The sequence below is a fragment of the Taudactylus pleione genome, unplaced genomic scaffold (assembly GCF_031769625.1).
Source record: "Taudactylus pleione unplaced genomic scaffold, aTauple2 ptg000015l, whole genome shotgun sequence".
In the NCBI taxonomy this organism is placed as follows: domain Eukaryota; kingdom Metazoa; phylum Chordata; class Amphibia; order Anura; family Myobatrachidae; genus Taudactylus; species Taudactylus pleione.
Window position 1 is genome coordinate 37,534,508 of NW_028284417.1, and position 14,051 is coordinate 37,548,558.

Below are 14,051 nucleotides of genomic sequence, written 5' to 3' on the forward strand. Positions count from 1 at the left end.
AAATCCCCTGAATTTGAGCTAATAAATGCACATATGGTTTGTAAATTCAAGGGTCATCATGACACCTTAGAATTGGGTTGTCAATTATATATATAAATCTTTCTGGTTCTTCATTCCAGCACTGGAGGTAATTCTAATTGCATTAGTTTTGAAAAGGTTGGGGCAGACTAATATTTAACTGATGGGTGAAATCTCTTTGTTAAAGTGAATTCAATATTAAAATATTGTACATCAAATCTGCACTGAATGGGTTTCATTCAATGTGTACAGAATTTCTAGAAACACACATGTAATAAAATAACTAAAAAGTGAAACAAATGATCAAATAAGAAAAACATCCAAGTACATTTAAAGAAATCAAATTACAGAAAACTATAATCACATCATTAGCACATTTTGTATATTTGTCTAGAGTTGTTAGCAGTTACCTTAGATAATAAAAATAATAATGTAAAATTTAGTTTTCCCTAAAATATACTGTCTTGGCAAAGTGAGTTGAGTTATAATATACGCTAAGATTTCACAACAGATGGAAGAACATGGAGGGTCAAATTAACAGGTAAGTTGGCTGGCTAAGTGTATTGTTATGTATGTGTACAGTACAGTTGATTTACCATTTAACAAATATATATACATTTTTAAATAAGTGTACCTTCCACATTATGTTAACTTTTTGCATGATCTCATCAATATAGCATTGTTATAGTACTTTATAAGTTAATATTCCCTTGACAATTTCACTTACAACTAATTATCCTATTTAACCTATGACATGTTATTCCCTGATGCTAAAACTGTTAAATGCCAGCATAAGTGAAGAGAAGGCATTAGCACTAGACAGATGCAGTGTTATTGGCCAACAATGGAGGTGTGAAGCAAGTGCCTTAATTACTAAGCTCATTAATTCAGTGTATGAAAAAAAACAGCCAATTGTTGGGGGAAGGGGGGCTCAAAATTCTGTATCTTTTTATGAGTTCCAGACTAAAAAAAACTTTCAAGTCACACATTTACTAGACACTAGAAAATCAACTTAATGACTAGTTACTGTAAGAGGGGTACAGTGAGCACCGTATGCCTTCCACCTCTCCACACTACCACTAAATTTAGATCTGTATAAATAATACAGAATGTGCCTCATATAACTATTTGTAAACATGCAAACTTAGGGGAGAATTCAATTAGAGGTGAAAGTGATAAGCTTCCACGGGTGTTAACTTATCGCGCATATCGACCGATGTATAACCTGTATATGGGTGTCAACTTATAATGCAATCCAATTAGAAAACGGAAGATAAGCACTTCACTATATAATTCTTGCTGGTTTTACACTTAAGTATAGTTGAAAATGGGGAAATCTGCCTGCAACCCCCCCCCCCCCCCAAAAAAAAAGACAAACTAATACTGGATGCCAGTGTAGAAGTCTAGTGGCCATAATAAAAGTATTTGGGGTTCCTAAATTGTGTCACATGGCAGTTATAAGCATTTTTCTCAAACAGTGAAACAATTATAGAATGTAAGAGTTTTTCTGTATAATAATGCTCTACTTAAATTAGTGGTGCATAACACTGCCTGTAAGTATATCTTTGTGTCATTTCAAGCCTTCAAAATACACCTCTAACACCCACCTGCAACCTTAAAATCACCTGTCCCATCCATACAGCACCCCCATATACCTGTCCCATATTAATTAACCCATTTTCCTGCACTCTGTACATTTTCACCCCAAAAATGATGTCATTATTATCCAAATTAAGCTAATTAAAAAAATAATTTTGCCAAATTAATTATTAAGGAGGGTGTCTAAGTGGTTCTGATCCAAGTCCGACATTTTTACCTTAAAATAGGGATTTTCACCTGCTATTAGGTGGTGAAATGTTTTTGCGCTAAATCCTATGAATAAATAGAATATTATGGTGTTAACTTCACCTGTAATTGAATTGGCCGATAACCATTTTTCTAGGCTTATTGCCTCTAATTGAATTCCCCCTTAATGTTAAGGGCTCCAAACAATTGAATTATGATATATCATAATTATACAACTTTCATCAACAGCAATACAAACTGTAACTATAAAATTGTATAAAAAAAACAAAAAAACAAAACTGGTATGTTTGCAGTTAAGCAGAATAAAAAAAAATATGCAAATTATCAAGAGGCTCTAGGAAATGTCTGTGACAGAAAGTGTCATAAATAATGTACTGCCAAATACAAATGCAATTCAGGAACAGATACTGTAACACAGGGGCTGATGCAAAGAAAAGGCTCTGTCAGTTTTCAAAGCATAAGATACATAAAATTGGTCTGTGCATGTCCAGAAATCAGGCCGCATGCAGGAACGTTGAGAGTAGGGGAGAGCGGGTATGAATTACCCAAGCCCGGGCTTGCTGGAGGGGCCCGACAGAAGCTTAGGTCCGCCGCCGCCCCCCCTTCTTCTTACCTCACAGCCAGGGCCGGATTAAGGACTGTGGGGGCCCCTGTGCAACAAACTTGTGGGGGCCCCAATCAATAAAATCAAAGTAAATATATGGGCGATGTTATTGAAAAAAAAAGTATAATGTAACAACCAGCATTGTGTTATATATATATATATATATATATATTCTGTGTGTGCATTGTATATATATATATATATATATATATATATATACACACACACACACACACACAGTCAGGTGCATAGATATTGGGAGATTGACAGATTTTTCATATTTTGGCCTCTATTCACCACCACAATGGCCTTGAAATGAAACAAACAAGATGTGCTTTATCTGCAGACTTTCAGATTTAATTTGAGGGTAATTACATCCAAATCAGGTAAACGGTGTAGGAATTACAACGGTTTCTATATGTGCCTCCCACTTTTTAAGGGGCCAAAAGTAATGGGACTATCAACTCAAAAGCTATTTCATGGACAGGTGTGGGCTATTCCCTCGTTATTTCATTATCAATTAAGCAGGTAAAAGTTCTGGAGTTGATTCTAGGTTTGACATTTGCATTTGGAATCAGTTGCTGTCGACTCTCAATATGAGATCCAAAGAGCTGTCACTGTCAGTGAAGCAAGCCATCATTAGGCTGAAAAATCAAAACAAGCCCATCAGAGAGATAGCAAAAACATTAGGTGTGGCCAAATCAACTGTTTGGAACATTCTTAAAAAGAAAGAACGCACCGGAGAGCTCAGCAACACTAAAAGACCCGGAAGACCACGGAAAACAACTGTGGTGGATGACAAAATAATTATTTCCCTGGTGAAGGAAAACCCCTTCACAACAGTTGGCCAAATCAAGAACACTCTCCAGGAGGTAGGTGTATATGTGTCAAAGTCAACAATCAAGAGAAGACTTCACAAGAGTGAATATAGAGTATTCACCACAAGATGTAAACTTTTGGTGAGCCACAAAAACAGGAAGACCAGATTAGAGTTTGCCAAACAACATCTAAAAAAGCCATTACAGTTCTGGAACAACATCCTATGGACAGATGAGACAAAGATCAACTTGAACCAGAGTGATGGGAAGAGAAGAGTATGGAGAAGGAAAGGAACTGCTCATGATCCAAAACATACCACCTCATCAGTGAAGCATGGTGGTGGTAGTGTCATGGCGTGGGCATGTATGGCTGCCAATGGAACTGGTTCCCTTGTATTTATTGATGATGTGACTGCTGACAAAAGCAGCAGAATGAATTCTGAAATGTTTCCGGCAATATTATATGCTCATATTCAGTCAAATGCTTCAGAACTCATTGGACAGCGCTTCACAGTGCAGATGGACAATGACCCAAAGCATACTGCAAAAGCAACCAAAGAGTTTTTTAAGGCTAAAAAGTGGAATGTTATGCAATGGCCAAGTCAATCCCCTGACCTGAATCCGATTGAGCATGCATTTGATGAAGACAAAACTGAAGGGAAAATGCCCCAAGAACAAGCAGGAACTGAAGACTGAAGACATTTGCAGTAGAGGCCTGGCAGAGCATCACCAGGGATGAAACCCAGCGTTGGTGAAGTCTATGCGTTCCAGACTTCAGGCTGTAATTGCCTGCAAAGGATTTGCAACAAAGTATTAAAAAGTGAAAGTTTGATTTAGGATTGTTTAGTTTGTCCCATTACTTTTGGCTCCTTAAAAAGTAACAGGCAAATATAGAAACCGTTGTAATTCCTACACCTTTCACCTGATTTGGATGTAATTACCCTCAAATTAAATCTGAAAGTCTGCAGTTAAAGCACATCTTGTTTGTTTAATTTCAAAGCCATTGTGGTGGTGAATAGAGGGCAAAATATGAAAATTCTGTCACTGTCCCAATATTTATGCACCTGACTGTATGTATATATATATATATATATGTATATATATATATATATATATATATATATATATATATATATATATAGACGAATAATGAATGAAGGTGGCACTCAGAGACTTCAATATGTGGTGAAACAAGCACCCACAGCGGGGATAGCTTTAATGTGACTTCATATCGACGTTTCGGGGATCGAGTCCCCTTTCTCAAGACAACATGGTGTGTACAGTGCAACAAAGCAAAGCCGTCGGAGCCTGGCACACCTGTTTGGAGATATGTTGGTGAGTGTATTTACTTGTATAAATGTTTGCTTTGTTGCACTGTACACACCATGTTGTCTTGAGAAAGGGGACTCGATCCCCGAAACGTCAATATGAAGTCACATTAAAGCTATCCCCGCTGTGGGTGCTTGTTTCACCGCATATTGAAGTCTCTGAGTGCCACCTTCATTCATTATACGTCTGCATATGCATTAGGGGAAATTACATCCCTTTGGAAGGCACCTGAGCTATTTCTTGGCTGAGAGGACTGGTGAGTGCCGGGTCAGTTTTGGATATATATATATATATATATATATACACAATGCTCACACAGAATATATATATATATATTTATATAAAACACAATGCTGGTTGTTACATCATACTTTTTTTTCCAATATATATATATATATATATATATATATATATATATATATATATATAAGAAATATGCAGGGTCCAGCTCTCCAGGTAATGTAGCAATGTGGCCCGGGTGCCAGCACTATAACTCCCAAAGGTGCACTCCAGGCGCTTTGACAAAATCACAATACCGGCATCTAATATCAAGCAAAGTTTCAGTGCATATCTATCAGCATGATAGCCTGATGACAGTGCTAATAAATATGCACTGAAACGTTGCTTGATATTAGATGCCGGTATTGTGATTCTGTCAAAGCGCCTGGAGTGCTGCAGCTTTGGGAGTATATTATATATATATATATATATATATATATATATATATAAATATAATACAGATTAAATGTATGTGTGTGTGCATATATTATATATATATATATATATATATATATAGATACACTATATATTGTGTGTATTGTATATATGTAAAAGTATACCTGTGTTTGTATGTATATATACATATATATATTATATATACTTACACATACATACGTGCATACAATATATATATAATAGTGTGTACGGTTGTGGTACAGCAGGCTAACTTTGCTTCAGCTCTCCGGCTGACTGCTCTTCTGCTCGCCGCCCAGGGAAATGCTGAGGCAGGGTAGTATATGGCTCCTTGATTGCCGGCTCAGGTGCTATGCCCCGCACGCACTGCAGGGCAGACAGCCTCGCTCTTCTCTCGGAGACCAACCAGCCACAGTCTCGCGAGATTTGACGTCATAATCTCACGAGACTGTGACTGTCACTGTAGTGAGTCTGCTGAGTCCTCGGCAGCCACTGTAAGAGAACAGCTGAGCTACCGGGGGACAGCAGCGGGGAAATGTTAGAATAAGCGCCCAGGGATCGGGAATAGTGTGTGGGGGCCCCGGGACGACTGCCCCTGTCGCCCTGCCCTTAATCCGGCCCTGCTCACACCAGCCCATTACATCATGCTGGTGTGTGCTGGGTTGCAGTGGGAGACTGCTCGCAGTTGCTGGGCTGCAGTGGGAGACAGCGTGCAGCACTGCTGCAAAAGTTTTTTTTTTTTTTTTAAATCCTAAGGGAACGTGGCCACATCTCTCACGATTAAGCCACACCCCCTCCCTGACATGGCTCTCAACGCCCCTGGCTGCATGCATACGCGGAGACTTGCGTTATTCTGACATACCCATATGCCATTGGAGAGGGAAGGTGTGAAGTAATGTAGGCACGTGTTTAAATAACTGCAAACAGATGCACATCGGCTCAGAAACGCATGTGTGTCTGTCCATGACTTATCATTTGCAGGTGCTTAAAATTAGGTGCAAATACACAATTATTATGGTGGTCGCCAGGACTAGTTTAAAACGTGATTAGCTGATTGCGAAAACATGCTGATAGGTGCTTTCTTTGCTGTTTGTGATTGTTTTAGCAAGGTCATTTTTTATTTTTGTAGAGTTGAATTTCATGCATTTAAGTTCCATTGAAGTCTAATTGCAAATGCATATTTTGCAAGCAAAACAAATGGTTAAACAATGGGCATATGTATGTGACTTATGCCAGATATAACCTGGTGCATATGTTACTAGCGCAAACCTGCAGATATTTATCTATAGCTGCAAAGGCAGGTTTTCTGTAAACCCGTATTTTGGGCACAATTGCAGCCAACCCAGCATCAGCCCCAACATGTTTAGAATGGAAACTAAATAGGTGGCAATTAGACACTTTTGATAAAGAATAAACATAAAACAAATTTGCATTCACTTACGGTGAGTATGGAAAGCACATCTTCAACAGTGCAATCTGGCTTTAATCTGTCCCTGAACATACGAACTGTTTGGTGTTTTAGATAATAATAAGAGGATATGCGTCCATAAGTTTGTGGCTCAATACCACGATTATCCTGAAAAGAAGCATCAAACTGTTAAAATAACAATACATACATGTCTAATATTAAGTAATGACTTCAATATATATAATGTTTAATTCTTAAAACTAATTCCAAAGAAATAAGCGAAACAATTTTAGAAATGAAAATAGTAAGTGTCTGAAGACTTGTCCACAGTGTGGAAACTACTATAAAGCTGGTATCAACATATATTAGTTAGATAAGAATGACAGCACTCAAAACTGGATATCCAAAATAAAGCTCACTTACTGTATATGCTACATTATACGGGTGCCTTATCTTTTGTGTTTATTTTTATATATATTAATATTTTTTTTAAAAAGGCAGATGAAAATAGAGGACAGCGAAGACAGGTATAGAACATTTTTATTTTTAAAGAAAAATAAAATAAAAAATGTATAAGGTGTCACTCATAAAGATGATTCTTTAACTGAACAACCATCCATATACAAGCAAGGCTCTGAGATAGTTTGAGGAGTCCACATTATGATGAGAGAAGAGTTCAATAAGGATAAGCTGGGGAAGGATGGTGCCTTGCAGAGCTATTATCCTATGTTTGGATGTCACTATGTCATTGAGATTTGTAGTTGGTGGCCTATTAGTAGGTGAGGCAAGCAGACTATGTGCTCTGTAATTTATAGGGACACTTGTGTAGAATACAACATATGCTAAGTGAAATACTTGTCACACTCTATTAATTACTGCTGTAAATGTGCGTGAATAAATGTATTTAAAGTTTGTAGCAACTGTACACTTTTCTGCATTTAGAAAAAAATATATATTTTACACGCTCCAAGATTCAGGTGCACACTTTTAACACTAAAACGATAATATATATTAAACTCTACAAAAATATAGAGTTGTAGTACACATTTCGATAGTAAATATATATATATATACATATATGTATGTATATATATATTCTGGTTAGTTTTTGTTTTTTTTTACAATTAGAAAGGTAGTTGTACAGAGATGGCAGATTTGCTTTTTTAAAGCTTGACAAAATCAAGTTAGAACATTCTCTTAATGCAACTATTAACTTAAGGGCTTTCAAACTGCAGTGATCAATATGTTAGTGCATTATACATCTCCAAGAGTTTGCCAAAAATGTATGAATTATATTGTATAATGTCCAAATTATGTTCAAATTCTGAACTACTTGTTCCTGCACAGCTGTCTTATGTTACATAACAGTATGACACCTCGTTCTGCTTTGTATTTTCCTGCGCAAATTGCCTATGTTTAATTTGTACCTTGGAGACATTAAAGGTCCCCATTAACTCTACAACTACAGTCCTTGGTACAGTCTGTACTATGGATAGGCACGAACACATGCGTATTTTACTGCACTTAGATCATTCATTTGTTTCAACCACTTAGGAATACAAATACATTGTATCCTAAAATACTTGAAGAGTCACAATAGAAAAAGTAATTTAGGTTCAAAAAAGCAAAACAATGGAATTCACAGCCCTTAACGACTATGACCACCTCATCCCTACATTATCATACAGAGAATTATAAACCACAGAATTGAATGCATTAACAGATTCCTTATTGTCAGTAATATCTTATATATATATATTATTTTTGTGTTTGGTTTAATGTACTTTATTTACATTTCTATATATCAATGAATACATGTTATCATCTAGTATACTTAAATATTTTAAATATATTAGTATACTAGATGATGACAATGTATTCATTAATATACAGAATGTAAATAAAGTACAGTAAACCAAACACAAAAATAATATTAGATATCTAGTCGCATTATATGGTATGACATAAGTTTTAGATCTGAATAGTGATACATAGCAGTTCATTGCACACAGAGAATGAGCGAAAAGCAGAAGAATTGGGTATATTCACCATATAACACTACAATTTAACTTCCAAATGTCTGCAAATGTATTGTGATCCAGTTTGCTTATTGAACTGTGTTTCTTAATTTATACAAACTGGGCTATGATTGCTTGGGAACAAAGCTAGATGACCCAGAATTCAAGCGTGCTTTATACATGCTGAACCAGCTGACCCTATTACAGCACTTCTCCATGGTTCAGCCTTTGCCTAACTATAGCCCAGATGTCTAGTTTCTGTGAGAAGTGGTAGATTTCTGAAAGCCCTGAAATGTAACATGAACAGTGTGCACAAAATAACCAGAGACAGTATTGTATAATTACAGACCCAAACGTATGTACAAATAGGAATGGAAGCACAGACAAGGTTTATTGGACAATTGATATGACTAATAGCACTATTTCTAGTATTTTGAATATGGCAGACCGAAACAGATTTTGGGACAGAGGTTATATAGTTGCTTAGGTTGAAAATTATATATATATTATATATATATAATATATTATATATATATATATATATATATATATATATATACAAGGCCTGATTGAAAAGTAATAAGACTGCCTCTGTTTTTCTGTCCCACAGGTAGACAAGGCAATGCTATACTGATAATTGTGAATGGCATACATCAATGTGTCTAAAAAGGCGTTTGGACTGCAGTAGTCTTATTTGTTTGGTCACAGTGAGTGGAAGTCACAGTGAGTGGAAGATCTACGTCCGTTTCCACATGGTGGATGAGGAAGAAGTGTCTGCGAGATTACATCAGAAATGTGTGATTGAATTTTGTGTTAAACTTGGAAAAATCGGAAATGAAACTCATGAAAAGTTACGGCAAGCATATGGTGGAGAAACAATTAGCCGTGTTGCAGTATTTCGGTGGTGGAAGCACTTCCAAGAGGGTAATATGCGGGTGACTGATGAAGCACATTCTGGGAGACCATCCACCATGGTTACAGATGTCAACATTGCCAAAGCAGAGGAGATGTTGCAAAATGACAGAAGGTTAACTTTATGCAAACTTTTGGCTTCACTTCATCTCATTCAAACGGGTTCAGCATATTGTGACAAGGGAACTGAAAATGCATCGCATGTGCCAGGTGGGTACCCAGAAATTTCACAGAAGAGCATATGCGACAATGGGTTGAATCGTGCAAGAACACCATTAGAATGTCAGAGAGGATACCCGATTTCCTAACATCGATTGTGATGCGCACGGTATGATCCTACAGCACTGGGCTCCCCATGGACAGGCAATTAATGGTGACTACTATGCAAACTTCCAGAAAACCCATTTGCATGGAGCCATGAGGAAGAAAAGACCACATTTGCTGAAGAAACAGTGGTTTTTGCTCTAAGACAATGAATGACCACATGTTGCTGCTGTTGCATTGGCAGCACTGACTGAAATGAAAGGGACAGCCCTGGAATACCCTCCATATAGCCCAGACTTAGCGCACTGTTATTTCTGGGCATTCCCAACCCTGAAAAAACAACTATGTGGAAAGAAGTTCTCAACAGATGATGAAGTGAAAAATGCCACAGCTGCAACACTAACAGTGATGTCACAAGACAGTGCAAAAAATATATTGAATGTCAAGGACGCAACTTTGAAAAAGAAAAATGTTCAGATCCTGTGGAGTCATCTGATTCTAAATAAAAAAAATCAGTCTCATTACTTTTCAATCAGCCCTCGTATGTGTGTGTGTATATATATATATATATATATATTAATACATATATTAGTTCCAAAATTCCATAGGATAAAGGCAGCGCTCACAGTATTAGTGATAATAAACTTTATTTCTCTACGTTTCAGGGGACGCAGCTCCTTTCGTCAGGAGATCATCTGACAAATGAACAGGTTTTGCCAATGGACAGATAAAGAGGTTTGACCATGAACGACACCAGGTGAAACTACAGGAAAGGCTTGAATATGTAAACCCTCCTCCCCAAAAGTCTCATGAAAAATGAACATTTGTTTGTAAATCAGCAGACCTCACCAAACCCTGTAACAAAAGGATCTTTTTCTCTGGCAAAAACACTCACTGTAGCCTGCTGGCAAACAAGATCCCAAGGAAAGCCATACACAGGGTCAAGGGTCAATTATGGCTGCTTGTAATTGACAATCCAACTGTGGGGTTCCAATATCTGCACTGTGGCCAGCATAGCACTGTGGGCTTGAGTTGTACACTATAGCAGCTGCGATCAGAGAGAATTTTCTTCGCGTTTCGTGCATTAACAGTAGCAAAAAAAATGCTCAACTGCAAAAACATTGGCATAGCATATAACTGTGAATCGGGCCTTATGTCCATAGAAGTGCAGAGATCACGGTCACTAACTATGTGAACAATCATGAAATTGTCTCTATACTAAACAGAAGTGCTCTGAACTGGTAATGATGGTTCTGAAGCTCTGATGTCTTTCACATTGAGTATGGGTATTCCTTGAAGTCCATAGAACATATAAACATACTGCTCTTCATCCTGTGAATGAAAAGACTTCAGAGACCCCATTTGAATCATCGAACCCTGAGCTGGGTAATTGAAGAAAATCAATCTCTCTCAATCTCTCTCAATCTCTCTCTCTCTCTCTCAATCTCTCTCTCTCAATATCTCTCTCTCTCTCAATATCTCTCTCTCTCTCTCTCTCTCTCTCTCTCTCTCTCTCTCGGAACAAAATGAGTGACTCCTAGGTCTAGGGACATTAACTGTCAAGGAACAAATCTTTCCACCTGCCCCGCCCCTCTTTGTAGCCTGGAAATGGCTTTTACCCAGGTTAGGACCTAATAAGATGACACCTAAGAACAGAAGCAATTTCAGGGTCTTTTTATACTACATAAGCATGTTCCAGGATTTGAGCCCAAAGGGTAGAATGTGTAGATGCCGCAATTCTTGCCCCCAGTGTCCAAAATCTACTAGGTACTCTAGGGTGTCCCAATCATCCTCCACCAAGCTGAGCAACTCAGCAATTGGACAATATATCATCAAAGAAGTCAACCATCTATTTGTTCACTGACTTCAACCATTTTTGTTGAAGCCAAAGCAAAAAAAAAATACTTATGGACACTCTCCACCTTCCGACATGTACCATCCCTTAAGACATCCAACAACAAATAAGAACAATAGAATTTGGAAAACCTTGAAATGGAGGTATCATGAAGCAGAGGAGATCTCCAGTTAGCTGTATCTTCACTAGATAGAAGATAACTGAAAAGCAATCTGTTGGAGACCTGCAATTTACAGTATGATCCAGCCTTGCTTACACCTGCGTAATGTAATCCTCCTCAGTTGGAGAGATGAAACTAAACCGGATGCTTCACCATAAACTTAAACCACGAAGTATCGCAAATCTCTAAAACTTCATAATCCAGGATATTCCTTGCCTGGTGTACTTACATAAACAAGACATCCACAATCTGATGACCCTTGATCATTTATAAACTAAGAGAAATAATCCTGGTCCAAATTGGGCATCATTTTGCCCTCCTCATATAATAAAGGGTAATATCCTGATTCTTTGTAAGCCTGAAACACCAGAGGCCACTTGCGCAAAGTAGCAGGGATGTGCAAAGTTATTTTTGCTGAGGTATCAATAAGACTGGCCTGTAGAGACGTCGCAAAATCTCCAAACCAAGTCGGCTCCTCCTGAATGGCTGCCATGAATATTGTAGGCTCCTGTCCAACCAAACTCGGGATACAGAAAGACTAACGGATAGTCTAAATTTAATTAAAATTCATATAATTTAATGTTAAGCAATCATATAATTTAACATCTATATTATCTTCTCTAATACATAGATTCATAACTTCAGCATCTACACATAACTAGGTGTAAATGTCATCTCAAATCTCTTCATATCTGATCCTGGTTCTGGTTTGAGGAAGAGGCAGGTAGAGCCGCAGGTAAAGTGCAACACCTACTAAAAAGAACTTTCAAGGTTATCGTTATTACAGTCCTTTAGTTTAGCAGTTTCCTGGGGTTGAACCAGCAACTGAAATGTCTGCAGGATTATCTTTTTGACCTGCACCAGATTGCATTAGGACATGTTCCAAAACAAATGAGAACAGCTTAACCCCTCTCTAATAGAATCTGGAGATACAATTTTAATTCCTAAGAGTGTTGTAGTGCAGTAACAGGGTATTTTACCTGCATGTTGTATAATGTCATAATTTCCATATAGGGTACCATACCATGGGGCGAATGTCAAACCGTCTATATTACTGTTATTTTCTTTTATTTAAAACTGTAAATGAAAATGGTAACTCTACCTAAAATCTAACTTCTAGCCAACATTCCTTTCATCTACCATAGCAGTACTGTAGTAGTCATATCATGCAACACTGTAGATCAAAACAACCCGACCTAGGCTAAAATGGTTCTTGCCCCAAGTTGACTTGCCAAGTGAGAATTTAAAACTTCATGTGTTTCAACAAATTAGAGAAGGGAATACAATATGTCAGAGTCTAATACAGGTGGTGATGTCAATTCAGCAAATATTTAGAAACAGTCTTAAAAATAACCCATATTAAAATCCTAATACAATTGGCAGTGATCTCCTTTCTGTGAATTTGATTTTCATATCATAATTTGCTACTAACTTTATAAGTTAGCACTACAACAGGGTCAGATCCCTAAATTAGAGCCCATTTGGAACCCATAACTTTACAATTTAATCCATCCATGTTTTTGTAAGTAGCTTTGGCATATCTCCCAACAATTATTGTTGGGCAGTCAGGACAAGTGCCGATACGCGCACAAAAAGGGGGTGTGACCAAGCGTCATATGGGCATGGTCTCAAGTCACAGAATTATGATAGAAAAAAAACTTATGATGTGCTGGGCTGTCCTGTTATCCTACCTTAAAAACATTAATTATATGGAATATATACCATGTTCACCTGCTCCTCTATAGATTGGAGGCTCTCATAAGAAGAGCCACCATCCCTCGTGTACTCTTCCTTTCATTACCTATGCCTTGATTATCTCCTTCGACTTTGTATTCTTTCTGAAATCAGTGATTCCGAACCTGTTTCCAGTTCCTATCGACCGAGGTCCTGATTCAGCCAGTGCTGCTTTTCTAGTTATAGTAAATGTATTAGCGTAGGTTGACGGTATTGACTATGTTTTTGTACTACACTTTTTTTCTTATTTTGTACTGTACTTTTATTTGCATTTTGTACAGCGTTGCGGGCCCCATGGGGCTCCATATATAGAATAATAATAACATGCAGAGCAACGGTGAGCAGGACATACCTCCAAAGTTGTCCTGATTGGGAAGGTGGGACAAACCCCTCAATTTGGGACTCTCCTGCCTAAAGCGAGACTTGACAGAA

General features: G+C 37.5%; 1 protein-coding gene across 2 annotated transcripts in view; it reads right to left on the minus strand.

Moving 5' to 3' along the window:
- ASCC3 (activating signal cointegrator 1 complex subunit 3) overlaps positions 1-14,051 on the minus strand; it is an 884,679-nt gene that overhangs the window by 140,886 nt on the left and 729,742 nt on the right. For both annotated transcript variants that reach the window (XM_088472337.1, XM_088472346.1), the window contains exon 36: positions 6,710-6,844. In XM_088472337.1, coding sequence (XP_088328463.1) covers positions 6,710-6,844 — 135 coding nt within the window. The remainder of the gene's footprint in view (positions 1-6,709; positions 6,845-14,051) is intronic.